Source organism: Hippocampus comes, unplaced genomic scaffold (genome assembly GCF_001891065.2).
Source record: "Hippocampus comes isolate QL1 unplaced genomic scaffold, H_comes_QL1_v1.1 scaffold75, whole genome shotgun sequence".
Taxonomy (NCBI): Eukaryota; Metazoa; Chordata; class Actinopteri; order Syngnathiformes; family Syngnathidae; genus Hippocampus; species Hippocampus comes.
Window position 1 is genome coordinate 77,145 of NW_017805007.1, and position 18,066 is coordinate 95,210.

The window sequence follows — 18,066 nt, forward strand, 5'->3', positions numbered from 1 at the left end:
GCTGGCCCCCTCGTCACTGTCGACCGGGGTCGGATTCCGTGCGTCTGGTAGCGAGCGTAGCAAGGCCACTCCCCCGCAAGCGAGCATTTGCTCTGGAGCAAATTTAATCCAGCTGCGTTCACACGTGCACATTTGTTTCGGCGTAGCGTCGCAAACGAGCATTTGCTCTGGAGCAAATTTTTAAACCACCTCCCTGAGGCGGATCAAATTTGGTCCGGTATAAGCTCTTTAGTGGAGCTACGCCGGAGCAAATGTGCACGTGTGAACGCTCGACTGTATTTGTTTTGGAGCTGCGTCGGACCAAACGTTGCCGTGTGAACGGGGCTCAAGACATGCAGCCACTTGTCCAATGACACAACCGCACAGTCAATCATTAAGCTGCGGCCTAATGTGTCCTGTTACACAGTGCACGTATGGACACCTTTATTTTTGAACACGGTGTTCGTTATGGACAATCCATGACGAGCACAGAAGTCCAGTAACAGGACACCGTTTGGGTTGTGATTGGAGGCTTTCCTCCTACTGGCCACTCAAGGTCTCGGTCATTGTCCAGGTGAACATTGAAGTCATCCAGTCAAACAATGGAGTCTCCAGAAGGAGCACTCTACAGCAATCCTTCCAAGAACTCCAAAAAGGGTGGGCACACTGAGCTGCTGTTGGGTGCATATGCACAAACAACAGTCAGGACCCGTCCATCCACCCGAAGGCGAAAGGAGGCTACCCTCTTGTCCACTTAGGTGAAGCCCCACTTGCAGGCACCAAGACAGGGGGCAGGCTCAGCGCCTCTCACCGTGGGCAATTCCAGAGTAGGGATGTGACGATATCCAAATGTCACAATACGATTATCAAGTTATGAACCTCACGATACGATAATTATCACGATATTGTGGGGAAGTTGGCGATATGAACAAAGAGATTGGCCGGTCATTTTATTGTCAAGTGCTCCTATTAGCTCAGCGGCATAAAGTATCATGGTCTATGTAGTTCACAATACACTAATACATGCACAAATTGTGAATCAAGTCAATTTGTGGAGGAATTTAAATGTGTCCTCATCTGGCGTCTAGCATGGGCCTGGTGGCCTAAACATACCTTATTCAAATCTCTCTATGCAACTTCTCGACGTCTCACATCAACTCAGACTCCTTCCTCCCAGAGAGGTGAGTGTCTGTACCCAGGGATCAGAACACCAAGATCCCTGCCTTTGGCCTCCACCCTGCCCACACTGCACCTGACCCCCTTGGACTCTACCATAGGCAGTGAACCCATTAGATGGGGGACTCATGTTGTCCTTTTGGGCTGAGCCCCGCTGGGCTCCATGGGTACACGCTCGGCCACCAGGTGCTCGTCAACGAGCCCCACTTCCAGGTCTGGCTCCAGAGGGGGGCCCTGTTGACACCAAGAGAAAACTCTCCATTTATGCAAATCATTATAGGGGTCTGTGAACCTAGGCCCTGTTTACCGTGGGTGAACCTGCTAGGCATAAGTCCCAGGCAATTTAGCTCCTAGCATCACTGGGACACACAAACCCCTCTACCACATTAACTTGATGGCTCATGTAGGGGAAGTACCGCGGATTATAAATCGCTTCAGTGTATAGATCGCACCAGCCTTTAAATGCATAATAAAGAAGAAAAAAACATACGTCGCACTGGAGTATAAATCGCATTTTGGGGGGAAATTTATTTGATAAAATCCAACACCAGGAACATACATGTCATTTTGAAAGGCACTTTAAAACAAAAATAAAACAACAGGCTGACTAAGTGTACAATATGCCAATGTTACATGATGCATAAACAACGAATTGAGAAAGTGCCTGGTATGTTCACGTAACATATTGAGAGTTACTCAGATAACTATAGCATAAAGAACGTGCTAAAAAGTTTACCAAACCATCGGTGTCATTCCAAATCACTAAATCCAATTACGGTAAATCTTCATCCTCTGTGACACTTTTAAACAACTCCACCAACTCCGGAGGTAGAGGATGCAGTGCTTCCCTTTCTACGTCACTTACGTCAGACTCATCACAGGCCCAGAGCGCCTTCTGGCTGTTTAATGTGAAAATAACATATGAAATGATATAATGTGTTAATAATTTCACACATAAGTTGATCCAGAGTATAAGTTGCACCCCTGCCCAAACTATGAAAAAAACTGTGACTTATAGTCCGGAAAATACGGTAACCGACCATCTGTGTCTAATTAAAAAGGTACACTTTTTTAAGAAACGACATTTAATATTATTAGTATCAGTTACAGCAGAATTGGTACACACAATGAGTATACAAACCGATGTCCGTTAACCACTGCTGTTCAATCAGATTTGCATTTCCATATGAAAAGTTTAAACATGAAACTTAAAGTAGTGTAGCTTTTGGTTTTTTTTTTTTTTTCTTTGTTTTTTTTGACACAGACCTTGTAATGTCTGTACTGCATCCTTCAGGGAGCTCATGTGGCTAGGGCATCTACACGTGCCACAGCTAAAGCCTGTTCAGTGGCAAGATGAACTTAACTTTTAGACAACTGATGAGTGTCAAAGTTGACCACTTCTTGCCTGTGTTTAAAATAACACTTTCAAAACTCAGCCATTAGGTCCCATTGAAAAAGTTGAAATGATCCAACAAACACCACCTGCTGCTGTGAAATGAATCCAGAATGCAAGTTTGCCCAAAGTTGCATTATAACCCCTCCAATAGTTTCACTCACCCAATATTGCCAATTTCAAAACCACATGATCAGTCTGGCTGAAAATGGAATGAGAGTACACTGACAACCTCAGTGTGCGTTCACTGCTGCTCGGAGCTGCTCGTCAAGCAGCTGCTCACGCCTCCTGCTGTTTGTTGTCCACATGGTGAGCGCAATGAAGCTTGTCCAGCTTGTAACAGCTACTTGATGGCCTTTTAATGGACACAAACATTAGCAAAATGGATTATCTCTGCAGTGTCACTTGTGCTCCCTTACTGTCCTCATAGACTGTTTGTAGGACTAATGAAGCTGGTTAGAGCAATGCCATTTACATGATCTGCCGCATGGTTTCATTAATAATTTGTAATAAACACTTTATCTTTGTCTTTCTGGACTCATCTGCGATTTGGTAATTACTTTCCATCTGTTGTTTTATATGTCCCCGCTCTACCCTGCACCAACATGTTGTTTATAGCTACGTGTAGACCAGAAGAACACAGTGTTTATTATGGTGAAAGAGAAAGAATGTCTCTGAAGCTGACAGCTTCTTCTTTGGGTTTTTTTTTTTGTTTTGTTTTGTTTCCCTCGGTTGATTCTCACTACAATCAAGCACGAATGCGTGTCTTCCTATAAGTAGTAGTTTGCATGCTTATGTGTGCAGTTCTTTCTGTTCATGTTAGTCTCCAAAAATGTTAGAATTTAACGATCAGAAGAAGGAGATGCAACTTTGTGGTGCTGTTGAATCATATTGTGTCTGCCTTAGTGGCAAAATTTCCCTGAAATGAAAGTCCGTCAAAATGCTAAATCTGGTTGAAATGGTTCTTTAAATCTTATTATAGCGCACGAAGAATTGAGAAGAAAAAAAAATCAGATGATAAATTCGAGAGGAATTAAGATTTTTTTGTATGGTTGGGAAAAAAATTGCCTTTTTGGGGAACGCTTTTGTGTTACATTGCCTTTTTAAAATCCGGTGTAAAAATACCTGGAAATTAGAGTAAAACAGTATTCACTCTTTCTCAATATATAATTCATAAACTGGCACATTTATGTAATTGGCCATGCTGATGTGATTTTGATCTTATTTCTGAAGATGTTTATTTAAAAGACCAAATGATCTTTTTTTGACCCCCTAAAAAGTAGTATGGCTTGTATTTTATTTATTTTTTTTAATTTTCAAATGAAATGAGAAAGCTAATCTATTCAAAAATTTGGACATGTTATGGATCCACAACATAATTTGAAAAATACAGAACATTTGAAAATGTAAACATTGGTTGCCATGGTAACAGGAACTTTGTTATAGAGTTATTTCACAAGTAACTATTTCACAGGAACTACTGGATTGACTTGGCTGAAACTCGTTATGCAACATTTTATAATGCTGTGAAATAGGGCTGAACGATTTTGGAAAATGTAATGGTGATATTTTTTTTTCTCAAAATTGCAATTTAATATTCTTTATTTCAAAGACTATTGTAATGTATTTTTCTACAAACAAGAAATTAATCTTTATTAGGCCCAACATTATTAGCTCTATTATACCATATAAAACACGAAGATAAAGGAAAATGAAGTATTAATATCCATCTATTCATCCATGATGCGAGCCGCTTATGCTTAGGAGTGCCGTGGGCGTGGTGTAGCCTATCCCAGCTGTCTTTGGTTACAAGGTGGCGTACACCCTGAACTGGTTGCCAGCCAATCGTAGGGTACACATAGACAAACAGCAACTCACAGTCACACCTACGGACAATTTCGAGTGTTCCATTAACCTCCTATGCAATGTTGTTGGAATGTGGGAGGAAACCAAAGAAAACCCAGCCAGGTATGAGGAGAGCATGCAAACTCCACACAGGCCGCATTTGAACTCACGACCTCCTGACTGTGAGGCGGACGTGCAAACCACCGTGCCATTAATATGAAATACAGTTTATCAACTACATTTATAGGTGTAAACTTCCAAAATACCATTGACGTTTAGTAAGATATCACACAAACCACAGTGCATATTACAACAATAATGCAAACAAATCAGTGACTTTACCACTTCAACATATCATTTTCATGTTTCATGGACCATAAAATGTAAACACGGACAGCACTTCTCACTCAACTTATTATGCATAGACAGATAAATAAATGAAACATACATCATGCTTTATTGATCTCCATTTAGTAAGATCACACGCTGACGGGTAGAAAATCAGATCATGCCTACTTTTGCCCTAACATCTTTCGAATGGGCATTACAACTCTGGCGTCTTATCGATTAAATGTGTAGTAACGTATTTTTGACGGTCTTTAGGATCATTCATGAAACGCACGGCCGGATTTATCCCTTTAATATCTGACCGCTTGACAAATTGCAAGGATTGTGATTTAATTTGTCATGGCTCAAGTAGTCGAACACAGTTGTCGTGTGTGCTCAACATCAGGAGAAAGGGTCCAGCTGCAGCTGGATTGACACAAGTGCACGGTGCAAAAACAGGGAGTTTTTTTTTTGTTTGTTTGTTTAACTTGCGAGTCGAAAAACATCAAGCATGTTATAGGTCCTCAACTCAATGTCTCGTGTGATAGAAACCTACTGCTGTGAAATCCCTCCACGTCCCCTCTCTTCCTCCCCCTCCTCTCCCCTCCGCTCCTCGCTTCTCAATACAGTAATATAAGGAAGAGTGGGCGGAAGCTGACGTGGGGCTAATGTACATGCAAAAGGCAGGTGGGAAAATGTAGTTTGTTTGCAGAAAACTATACCCAAAAATACATAAAGAAAATATAATCAATTAATTGTGAATATTAATACTCTAGCTTGAGGACTGATCCTTAAATTTTAGCATTCTGGACTGAAAGATCGATATTTTGGTATTGATCTGCCCAGCACTACTGATTGGCTAGATCAGGGGTGCCCATTACATCTATCGTGATCGACCAGTAGATCAGGGGACTGGTCCCAAATTGATCCGAGGGGTGTAGAAGAAAAAAAAAAAACAGAAAAACATTTGTGTCTCTGTGCACGTTAGTAATATATTTTTTGTGTTAATGCACACTCCACCCTAATAATTTTATCAGTCTCACTTTCACAAAAAGTATTTTAAAAAGAAACTAAAATAAAGTGGGTCATCTTTAACCTATGGTGGCGTATGACTGCGTCATCAGAAGTTGTTAGCGCTCGGCAGTCTGCAGTTGCAGCTTGTGCTCAGAGTTGTTGCGCTAATCTTTTATCGTTATCATTATTCTCATTCAGTTTGTTTTGTACAATTCACCGAGGAGACGGGCAAAGAATGGGAATCTGGAGGGCTGAGAGAAGCATTTTAAAACGGTACGAGTGAGCTACGATAGTTAACAGGCTGCAAAAGTGCCTCGCATGCCTCAGTGTCAGGCTGTTGCTCATCATGGCATGCGTGTGTACGTGCGTGCATATGCGTGTGTGCGCGTTAACGGGTCGAAACCGGGAGGTTGGTTGATCGAAAAGTAGATCTTTGGTCAAAAAAGTATGGGCACCCATGGGCTAGATCATATGACACCGCCTGCGCAGTGTTGCTGCGTTCTGTTCATCGGCATAAAAAAAACAAAAGAAAGAAAATGAAGAATGTATGCTCAATAGGGATAACACACGTTTTGGTGTTGATCCCCCCCCCAAAAAAAAGCGTCATGAAAAGCGTTTCAGTTTTTTTTGGAGGGGGGGGGGCGATGGCTGGAACACATTAATAGCATTTCCATTCGTTTCAATGGGGGAAGATGCTTTGGGATTCTAGTGTTTTGAGTTACGAGCATTGTCAAGGAACAAATTAAAACTGACATCTCAAGGCACCACTGTATAGTACAATATATGACAGCAGGTGTGCCTGTAAAACTGTGTGTTATTCCAGATGTGTCCGGAGAGAGCAGCCAGAGCGGAGCTCAATTCCAGGGTCGACCCAGTGAAGTGTGGTCCCAGTGGCAGAACCAGCATCACTCCCAGCAGGCTGGGGAGCAGCATGCACATACTAACCCCAGCCAGACTGAAGTATTTCAGGTGATAAAACACACACACACACACACACACACACACACACACACACACACACACACACACACGCGCGCGCGTCTCTGGTTTTGCTGATGACATGGCTAAACAGATACTGTATGTATACTGAAGTATGCCTGATAAGAGCCTTGACCTGAAAAGGGCTGAACGATAATGAAAAAAACTAAATTGCGATTCTGGTTCCCTCAATACTGTGATTGCGATTCACTATGAGATTATTTTTTCAATGGACCTCTTCCACTGTGGGTTTTTTTTGTTTGTTGTTTTAGCAACGACAGGCAATAATTTGTCTTTTTGACAATAAACAATATCAGATTTTCAGAGTAATACTTGTTTTGGCCTTACAGGTTGGGTTTTCTCTAAAATAAAGTCAAATGAACCACTAAATTAATGTGAAACACACATCTACTTAAGTTAGATTTTTTTAAGTTACCCAACACTTTGGCTTTCAGTCTTAAGTGTTTACCATGACACGTTCAAAAGAATTCTACCAAACAGCTGTGATGTGAGCATAAGTCAGTAAGTCTTTAGTCAAATGCCAACAATAAATCAAACAAATCTGTGTCTTTATTACTTGAATGTAAACATGTGGGCTGCAGTTCTTAAGCACTGAAATTATATCAACACTATGTATATAAATGAATCAAATGCAAACACATACTTAGCGGTGGAACAGTTAACCAAATACATATCTTTGTTTTGTGGTCATGGTTTTCAGTCATGGTTTATATTTGGACTTATGTTCAATTAAAAAAAAAAAAAAGAATGAACACATGAAGGATTCTCATAGAATTATTATTTAACATTATTTTTGGTTCATCGTAGAAAGGGTTCTGTCAGTCGTCATCTGTACCTGTGGGTAAAAAACAAAAAACAAAAAACAAAAAAGGACGTTTCGCTTCTCTCACAGAAGCTTCGTCAGCGGTAGACAACCCTGAAGTCTCCGTGAAGACTCCGGGAAGTTGCTCTGCGCTAAAAGGCTGAGCGTGGCCTGTTTGAGGACTGGGTGGGGATGGTTAGTCACGCCCCTATGGTGAAGAGGCCCATTGGTTTCTAAACTCCCTATCATTGGGTCTTGATTAGGCCTATTGTTTGGGCTAAGGCTGAATAGCTACTTTCAGTTAGCCTGATCAGCATGTCTATGTCCCTTACTGGTCAACAAGTTATTGTTATACTGATCAGGCTAACTGAAAGTAGCTATTCAGCCTTAGCCCAAACAATAGGCCTAATCAAGACCCAATGATAGGGAGTTTAGAAACCAATGGGCCTCTTCACCATAGGGGCGTGACTAACCATCCCCACCCAGTCCTCAAACAGGCCACGCTCAGCCTTTTAGCGCAGAGCAACTGCCCGGAGTCTTCACGGAGACTTCAGGGTTGTCTACCGCTGACGAAGCTTCTGTGAGAGAAGCGAAACGTCCTTTTTTTTTTTGTTTTTTTTTTTTGTTTTTTACCCACAGGTACAGATGACGACTGACAGAACCCTTTCTACGATGGAACTTTCCTGTACGACTGAGAGCCTCCACAAGCATTATTTTTGGTTGTTATTATGTTATTATTTACATATGTTTGTCGATACATTTCAGTAGCATGTAGTAGCAGGGAGAAAAATGAAAAGCTCTTCCAGTGGTTGGCAAAAAGAACGATAAACCTGTGTACCCATCAGAGGTGGGCCGAAGTCACATACAGTATGTGAAAGTCACGAGCAAGTCTCAAGTCATAACTTTCAAGTTTCAAGTCATAATTAGCCCTTTCAAGGATAGCGGTTACTACAGTGGACAGCTTACCATGTTATCAGGTTACAGGGTGAATGAAAGAGTGAAGCTACTGCGGGAAAAATAAATCAAGCAGGTCCTTTCATTTCTTTGTTCAATCAAGTCGAATGTGAAGTCATCAGATCTTACTCCAAGACAACATGTTGTATATTCGAGTGATGATCACATGATAAAGACCAAAAAAAAAAAAAAATTTTTTTTTTACTCAAATAATCACATGAACACATGAAGAACCACATACATCTTCAGAAATTCGACAAACAAAACAACTCGAGTATGAACTACATGCATGTATACCGTATTTTCCACACTGAAAGGCGCACTGGATTATGACGCGCACATTCAATGAATGGCCTATTTTGTAATTTTTTTCATACATTGGGCGCACCGCTTTATAAGATGCAATCTACAATGCCTCCACTAGATGGAACTACGCTCAAGGAAACACCAACAGAACGATCAGATGTCAGTCAAACTTATTTAATAAAGCAGCGACACAGTTCACTTAACCAACAGCAAGTTCTAACATTGACTCGTTAACGTTGAACTCTCTTGCCACTGCTCTATTTCCGTGTTCAACTGCGTAACCGATCGCCTTAAGTTTGAACTCTGCGTTGTCAGCATGCCATTTTGGGGTCGAAATATTACCGTAATGACCTTACACAAGGCGCATTGGATTTGAAGGCGTGCTCTGAGCTTTTAAGAAAATGGAAGGCTTTTAGGTGCGCCTTTTAGTGTGGAAAATACAGTGCATTATTTAGAAGAATGCATATTCTGAATCATGACTCGCCTCAATAACAGCTCAAGGTAACCCTTGTGCTGCAATTTCTACGATGTTTGTAACACATGGGTTACCCCATATGTTACAATTTCTACAATTTTTGTAGATTTTTGCGTATTGTCATCTTTAAATCAAAGACAAAGCATAAAAATTGTGTGATATGAAATATTCCAATTCATGTTTTATTTATATAGATTTATACTTATGTTTTGGTCATAGCACAATACCGCTTTTATTGTCCATAGAGGGCAAAAATACAAAGAAAAAAATAAGAACTATATGTGTATGTATAGCACTGATGCCATTGAACATGTCGAGTGGTTGAAAGTGAAATAAATATTCAGGAATAATACTTTTACAATTTTTGTTAAATTGTATGTTGCGTTACATAAACTTATTTAGATCGACTGCAGCACATGAAGAAGTCTTATTTGATGTTCATCGACGGACATATTTGTATGACCGTAGCGATTTCCAGCAAGTAGTTATCCCTCCAACGCGAGAGTGCTGATGCATAAAGTGGACGGATAGGAAGTCCGTCTTACGCACGTATGCTGCTTTTGCTGTCGTCTAGACTGCCATGCAACAAATGAAAGGCACTCGAAACGAATATCTGGTGCCGTTCGCCAGTCTTTTTCAGCGGACATCTTTCCAAAGGTTGTATCTTGAAAATGTCTTGAGATGAAGGCAGACTGTAAATGCTTGCTGCAATTTTGGCGTTACTAATTTGCTTTGGTGTATTTTGAAACAAAAAAAGTACTGGTAAGAAAAAGTCCCACATTGGATCTTAACAATGCCCATCCCTAGCCCTCATCTCTAACTCCTCTTTTGTGTGTCCGTAGGACATGTTACCCATGGCTGGAGATCCCACTCAGGGAACAGCCAACTACAACATTGAGGACTTTGCTGACCTTGGCATGTTCCCACCATTCTCCGAGTAACCCCGCAATCCTCCTGTACCTCTCTTCCTTTGCAATAGAGGAACTGGACCGGTTTGGTTTGCATTTATTTCTCATGTTGTTGTCTCATTTGGAAACGTGGCTGGACCACCAGCTCACAACTGATGTGCAGCACATTGAATGTCCGAGTGCACACATCAAGCACATATACAAAACGAAGAGTCCGCGCGTTTGGAGCTGACGATCTGCAGTATGCATCTGTGAATATACCTCATCAATGAAAAGAGGGGTCCTGTTGCCAAATGGACACTACCTCTGTCAATGTCTCACCAATCTGTCGCCGAAATGGACACTGTCTCAATGAGGAATGCACACAAAGTCTGCTGAGACGAGTTGGAAAGCATTGCTATTACCAGAGGAGTTCAGCTGTTTGATCTTCAGCGCATCGAAACTATTATGGCACATTTTACTCCACGGATGTGGGTGAAAATAAATTCTGACCACCATGTAAAGGAAAATATGATGTCTCAAAATCCGAGACCTTTATCTGCTAATGGATTCAAAGCTACAATTTGCTGCGGATTAGGCTTTATAATAATCCTTTAATTGCATTTTGTATACACTTTCAATTTGTCAAATGCAAAACAGACTTGACGTACTGAGTGTGTGGCATAATGAGGTATAAGATTTGCATTTAGGTAAATTCACCTTATTTATGGATCTCCAATAGGAGGCAAACGGATTAATTGGAGAACAAGTCAGGCACTTAGCCACAAAGACTGAAGTCTCAAATGAGAGACGATGACCACTTTATTTTATCATCAAGATAACTCCTGCTGGATGCTCTACCTGCAGAGGATGTAGAAAGTCAACACACTCCTGTTAAATGCTAGCTACTTGTAAAAATAAAAAAAGATCATCAATCATTTCAAATCTTTTTCCACCAACAATGTGACCTATAACCTGCACACTCTCTTTCACCGTGGATGCGGCTACGTTCAAAATTAAACCAATGGACAGTAAATTCAAAGGATAAGTGGTTCAGAGAATGGATGGATTTAAATGAATTGTCAAAAGATGTTGAGCTTTTATTTTGCTTTGTTCTACTCTGCTCTCTGTTACCAGCTTGGCATTGCAAATGAGAATCTGTTTTTAACTTCCTTCAGTAGATTTTCATTCATCCATCCATTATCTGAAACTGTTTCATCCTCAGGGTCGTGGCTGTTCTGGAGCCCATCCCAGCTGTCTTTGGACAGTCGGGTGGGTACACCCTGTACTGGTTGCCAGCCAATCGCAGGGCACACAACCATTCGCACTCAGAGTCACACCGAGGGAGAATTTTGAGCATTCCATTAACCTGCCATACAGATCAGTTTCATGTGACGTATGCATACATTAAGTCTGGCTGCGCGCGCATCTTGGAGGCAGAAAACACATGCTTGTGAGTTGTAATAGTCTCATGCCGTGGGTTGTCAGAATGGAAAGAGCACACACAGAGATCAAGTCGTTTATAGAATTCCGGCCACTAAACACCCCTTTCAGAAAAAAAACGAAAGTTATGGTTACAAGCTTTACGACGTTGGACTGAGGATTAAGAATGCTCGTCTTTGCAAACAACAGTGACGTCATTGAGATGCGCGCGCATCTTGGAGGCAATGTTTGCAAACATTGAAACTCATCTACACGTTTTTGGGAACCGGAGAAAAACGACACAGGCACGGGGAGAACATGCAAACTCCTGGGGATGGGGCTGAAATTAAACCGGTCTTGATAACCGGTCGCCTTGGATTAATAAATCTTAAATAAATAAATGCTTAATCAGTCGGGAGAAAAGTACAGAAGAATTTCCAACAGTGGAACAGAGTAAACACAGACATCATCGAGTGGAGTTTAGACATTAGCAAATAATGAATATCCCTCCAAATTTAGTGAAGAACAAAAAGGTCAGGGATGCAGACAGCAAGATTGAAGCAGCTGCAGGAATTTCTGGCAAGTACCGTCTTTTTGGTACATGTGACAGCAATCTACCGCGTTCCTCGTACTGCGTGTCTGGGCTCTGGGGTAGACTGGCAAGTTGGAGGTTGCGATAAAATTTTTCATTAAAACACTTGAAATCTCCCAAAAACATTGGAAAATGGGAATATGATCTGCTGAAACCAAGGTTACAATTTTTGGCCATAATTCCAAAAGGTGTCTTTTGATGAAAAGACCACAGTGCTCATCACCAAAACAGCACCAGACTTGCAATGAGATTGGTGGTGGGAGCATGATGCTGGAACATGGGACTGTTTTTCCTCAGCTGGAAATAACAAGCCTTTGCCAAGGTGGAGGTAATTATGAACAGTTCCAAAAACCGGTCGGCGTCAGCAAAAAAAAAAAAAAACCTTCAGGCTTCTTCCAAAAAGGCCAAAAGAATGTCAGGAAAGGACGATTACAACAGCTGACTCTTATTTGGAGTTAATCATAGGCACTTTAAATGGTGGCAGGGGTGTGCTGACTCCCATTTAACACGAGTGTGAATGTGACTGGTCAGCTTTGAACGCAACCAGATTCCCAGTTACAGGGTGTGCAGACTTGTGCAACAACATTCTTTCCGTTACTTATGTTTTCTTCCTGTTTTGAAAACATTTATAATAATTTAATTGGCATGTTAATGATGGCGTCTTACAGTCTCTTTGCAAATGATGAAATTATGGCAAAGTGGATCATCATAAAATCGGAGCTTTTTGTGACGGCAGGATTTTAACGTTTGTCTCTCGGCATCAGGTCTTGCGTCCAGGAAAATGTAAAGCGGAAAATCAGTTGGTCTCCTCTGGTACTTGCAATGACGTGTATTATGGATCGAGACAAAAAGGGATGTGAGCGTTGAGGAAGTACACCTCCATCTGCCTCACGGAGCCCCCCCAGCACATCAACACTGACTCTTGTCAGACAGCAGCAGGAGAAAGGCTGCTCATCCTCATCACCTCATCAACCTTATTTTGTAAATTTCAGCTGTGTGTTGTGATGCCCATTACTCCATAAAAAAAACAACAACAAACAAACATAATAATAATAATAATACATAATTTTTTAAAAAATGGGTTATGGAAGGATTTTGTGTATAAAATAACCAGATTTGACAGGAAAGCATGTCATGGCAGACAGCTACTCAGCTGAGGCATAAAGTGCACTTCATAACTGCTCATCTCACCAGCCTAATTTCAAAGGGAAAACCGCAATACTATCCAAGCAATTGCAGTGTTTCGTCGCGCATTTTGTGTTCTTCATCGCTCACTACTTGACTTATTCACTTTATAATCATTTTGAGGTATGAAGACTTAGTAATAATACTTTGTAGCCCAGGAGCTTTTACAATATGGATTTTATGATGTCTCTGATAAACAGAGGAGGGAACACACATCAGTCTTTTGCTTGAGCTCTCAAATCAACATTTTTTTGTAAATAATATGACTTTTATGTCAATTGGTGTTATTTTCACACTGTTAATTGCTTCATGTGTTTAATGTGCATTCATAATATTGTGTGCAATGTGAGTACATATTTAACGATTAGTATTTAGTTCGTCTGTTAAATGTACATTGAGTTCTAGACCTGTATAAATTGTGTAAATGTGTCTGATTATTTTTGTGTAAAACTTGTGAGTCGTGACAATAAATTCTGATTGGATAGGTGTGTTCGCAGTTTTAGTTCTATTGTTTGACCGTTTTAAAGGATTTATCAAGTCAAGTATCAAGTACAACTTTATTGTCAAATGTGCTGTATGTGTACAGCACAGATGAAATTTCCTCCCTCTTAAACAGACAACAGACAACATTTACCGAAAGGATGGTAAAAGTCACCGAAATATTTTTACATAATCCTTTACGTATTAAAGATTATGAGAGGAAGGCTGTGCTTGACTAAAAGGTGTTTTATTTCTCAAAAGCCAATTTTTTGGGGGGGGGATACTCCTCATGCATATGTTTTGTTTTGTTTTTTAAACATACATTGAATAAAAAGACCAGATTATGAATTGCCCAGCTCAAATGAAATCAGACAAAATAAGAAGATTCAAGCTGTCGTACATCTGCTAAAATGCCTTCTGTCATAAATTTGCAACACAGCCGATTCCAATGATCAGCTCATCAGCAAGCGCTGCAAGAAGCCTGATATCGATCCTGTTCATTTCAATCAGGTGTGTTGCAACAGGGAGAGATGGAAAACATGCGGGACGGCAGCCCTAAAGGACCGGAGTTTGACACCTGTGCCATAGACCCAACAGTTGAGGGCGGAGCCAAGTGGGTCAGGTGCAATGTGAACTAGGCAGTCTGATCGTGGCCAACAGTAACTTGCTCAAGCGATGTGGAATGTCTCCTCTGGCAAGTAAGGTGTCAGGGTTCAGGCGGCAGGAGGTCAAATACAGAAACAGCACAACTAGATGGTAGCTGGCGGCCAAATAAAATCTCAGTCCGGGTTGTCTGGGTGTCAGAGAAGAGCAGCTTCACAGGTTACCAGTCGGGGATGATGCAAAGCAAGAGACAATCAGATTTCAAAAAAGCGACGGCTAACGACAATCTGAGGACAAAGAGTACAGTAGACTAAGAAAGTATGCAAAACAGTATTTTGGTAATTCTCAAGGCTGGGAAGCTACAAACTTGATGTAGAGCGTAGATAATCTGGTAATGACTTGTCATCCCACAATGGCTTTAGAAAGCGCAGCAGTAATTCAGAAGATGGGATTTAGCTACCAGGGACTCCAACACGTCAAAAACTGCAAGGCTCTCAAACACAAACACACACACACACACACACACACACACACACACATTTAGTTCAGGGTGCTGAGACACACCACCTGACAAAAGGAGTCTGGGCTGGTGTGTGAGGTAGAGAGACTCCGACGAGATAGTCTGGCTTGCCTTGACTCACAGTCACAGCTCTGGAACCAGTTCTACAAAGAGTTGTTGGACTCTCTTTTACTCAGGAGTTGCCCCCACTGAGAGGCAACCCCACAGGCTTGGTGAAAATATGAAAACATTCTACATGCATTTGCACTATGTATTAGCCCTTTCAGGGACAGCGTTTACTTCAGTGGACAACTTATCATGTTATCAAGTTACAGGGTGCATGAAAGGGTTAAAATAGTGGAGGATCACTTAAAGAGACGCCGATGCGATGTTAAGCACCTTGCTCAACTGATATCAGCTCAGCAGTAACTGCCAGAACTTTGCCTTCGCTTGTCAATTAACTCGTGGTCAGATTCAGAAGACTGGGAGGATTCACAGGAGAACGGCGAGCCAGGAAGGTCGAGGCAGAGCGAGTCAGCAACGGAACAGCAGACCACGGAAATGTTGCGTGGCCAACAATCTATCGATGAGTCAGTAATCAGGAGAGGATTAAATAAGTGGTTAGGTCTGATGCCACATGTGGGCAGGCTTGACTGGAAGAGTGGAGGAGTGAGTGAAAAAACACTGGGAGAGGGCACCGGGAACTAGTGGCGCCAAACAGTGACAGTCGTCTGTATTTGGAAGGCCATATCGCAGATTCGCTTTTGGCATCACCACCTCTTGTAGCGGCTCCCTTTGAGCAGACTGAAAGTTGATGATAAAATGAAGAGTTAGTTGCCCACATTCCTTCGTGACAAATATGAACTCTGATCAGCCCCTCAAATTCCATTCAGACATTTCTTAAGCTCTGAGCATTAGTGATGGACTGGCAGGAAGAAGGGAGAGAGAGAAACATTTCATTCCAGGGATGTTTTCGTCGTAGCCCCGCAGTACACACTCCCAGCCCACATAATACCATATTGGCATTAGCTGAGAATTTCTTTTATGTTGTGCTGACTTGTAAATAGCAAGCGCGTGATGTGTGCATTTGAGCGTGAGAGCAAAAGTGTTCCATTTGCATAAGCCATTGACGTATTATGCATGTACAGTATGCAATTATTCATCACATACACACTCGTTCGGTGGAGAAGAGCAGCGGCCTGCTTATCTCTAGTCTCTGTGTGTCTCCAAACCAAATGCTCCTTCTCAAACTAAGTCCTCAATATGCGCTTGCGGCAGCTTTTAAACCGCAGGAGAGGGGCAAAATACCAACCACGATGTCCTTTGGCACAACTTTGCCTTTTTTCTCTAGAACTTTTGTATTCCATTCAGATTCCCACAGTGTACTTGCTATAATGAGGTATAACGAACCTGACGACCTACTATTCGACTTCTTCGTGCCATACCAAAAAAGAGATAAAAGAAGACAAACACAAGCAATGCGCAAATGAAAAAGCCCGAGTAGCCGACTGAAAGGTTTGTCTGTGTTGGGCATCTGTCACGTAACCATTGAAAATCTTAATGCAGGTGATCGAGTGCCCGATTCAGTTAGCTCTGTGAGTGACCTTTTGTCATGTGGGAAAATATCCAGTCCCCAATGACCGCACTCTGGAAAAGTGCTCTAGAAATTATTTTAAAAACAAAATGCATGAAGTATAGAAGCCAGAACCCAAATTCAAGCCACACTAACTTTGCTGTTGTCTTGTCATTATTGTCAGATAAAAGTAATTAAAAGAACCGGAGGAAAGAAACTTCCTCTCACCGTGAGGATAATTCAGTTTATTTGAACAAGTGACCGACTGTGCTTCCCTTGCCCTACTTTCATGCTGTAAATGTCTGGTGGCTCCCCCAAAGCCTCAACAGACTAAATCTGATTTATTTTAACTTCCCTTTATTTATGGAAAGTGCTTTAATTAGAAATGGCAAAAACTATTCATGTCAAGGAATACAGCCTATGGTTTCAATAGTGTACCTTGTGTCTTCGGGTGGAGGCATAAATAGAACAGGGCAGAAATTTAAACCGATTTTTCATTCAAGTTAAATGTTGTAATTGAGATTCTCCATCCGTTTTCGTCACCACTTTTGGGTCCACAACTGGAGTCTATCCGTGCTGACTTAAGGCAAGAGGCAGGGTACACCCTAGATTGGCGGTTGCCAAACTAGTCATGGGAATGGACTCTTCATAGAGGTTTTTCACTGTTTTGTGTCTGTTAACGGTAGGATAAATAAAGTGTAGAGCTTGTCGTAAGCAGTTATTCACTGTGATGACTCATATTTTAAATTATTGTTATTAATCTTGCCTTTAAAGGTAACGTGGTGGTCGACTGGTTCGCATGTCGGCTTCACAATACAGAGGTGCAGGGTTCGATTCCCAGCTACGGTCTTCCTTGTGGAGTTTGCATGTTCTCCCCTGTCCTGTGTGTTTTTTTTTCCTCCGGGTACTCCAGTTTCCTCCCACATTCCAAAAAATGCATGGCGGGTTAATGCAATACTCTAAATTGTCCCAAGGTGTGAGTGTGAGTGCGGATGGTTGTTCGTCTCTGTGTGCCCTGTGGTTCAGGGTGTCCCCCGCCGACTGTCCGAAGACAGCTGGGATGGGCTCCAGCACGTCCGGCAACCCATGTGAGGATAAACGGATCAGAAAATGGATGGATGAATCTTGCTATGAAACAGTCTCATTCTTGCAGGGCATTGAATCAATCACAACTGGACTGTTTATTAATGTAACCATTACAAGTTGTTCCCATTTAATTTTTACTTGTTTACTTCATACTACGTGTCAATGGATAGTGCATAGATTAGCCGTCCAAAACCAATTGTCGTATTTATTTATTTATTTATTTATTTATTGTTGGTCTATCCGTGTGTACCGTCTCACATGTAGACACACATTCACTCTCACCGTCACTACTACGGACAACTTGGAAACTTCACTAATGTTGACGACACTCATGTTGTTGTAATTTGGTAGGAAGGATCCGCGGGGCCCGGAGAGAACTTGGGCAAATATAAGGCAGAACAGGAAAACACCACACAGAGATGTTCCAACAGAGATAAGAAAAGAGATCCCCTGACTGTGAGTTAGTTGT

The 18,066-nt window shown here is 41.6% G+C and overlaps 1 protein-coding gene across 1 annotated transcript in view; it reads left to right on the forward strand.

Annotated features, from left to right (window-relative positions):
- The window catches only part of arnt2 (aryl-hydrocarbon receptor nuclear translocator 2), a 77,514-nt gene extending 67,148 nt beyond the window's left edge, over positions 1-10,366 (forward strand). The window contains exons 13-14 of the mRNA XM_019859949.1: positions 6,558-6,703; positions 10,113-10,366. Of these exons, the coding sequence (XP_019715508.1) occupies positions 6,558-6,703; positions 10,113-10,211 (245 nt within the window). The 3' untranslated portion in view covers positions 10,212-10,366. The remainder of the gene's footprint in view (positions 1-6,557; positions 6,704-10,112) is intronic.
- The last annotated feature ends 7,700 nt before the right edge of the window (positions 10,367-18,066 follow it).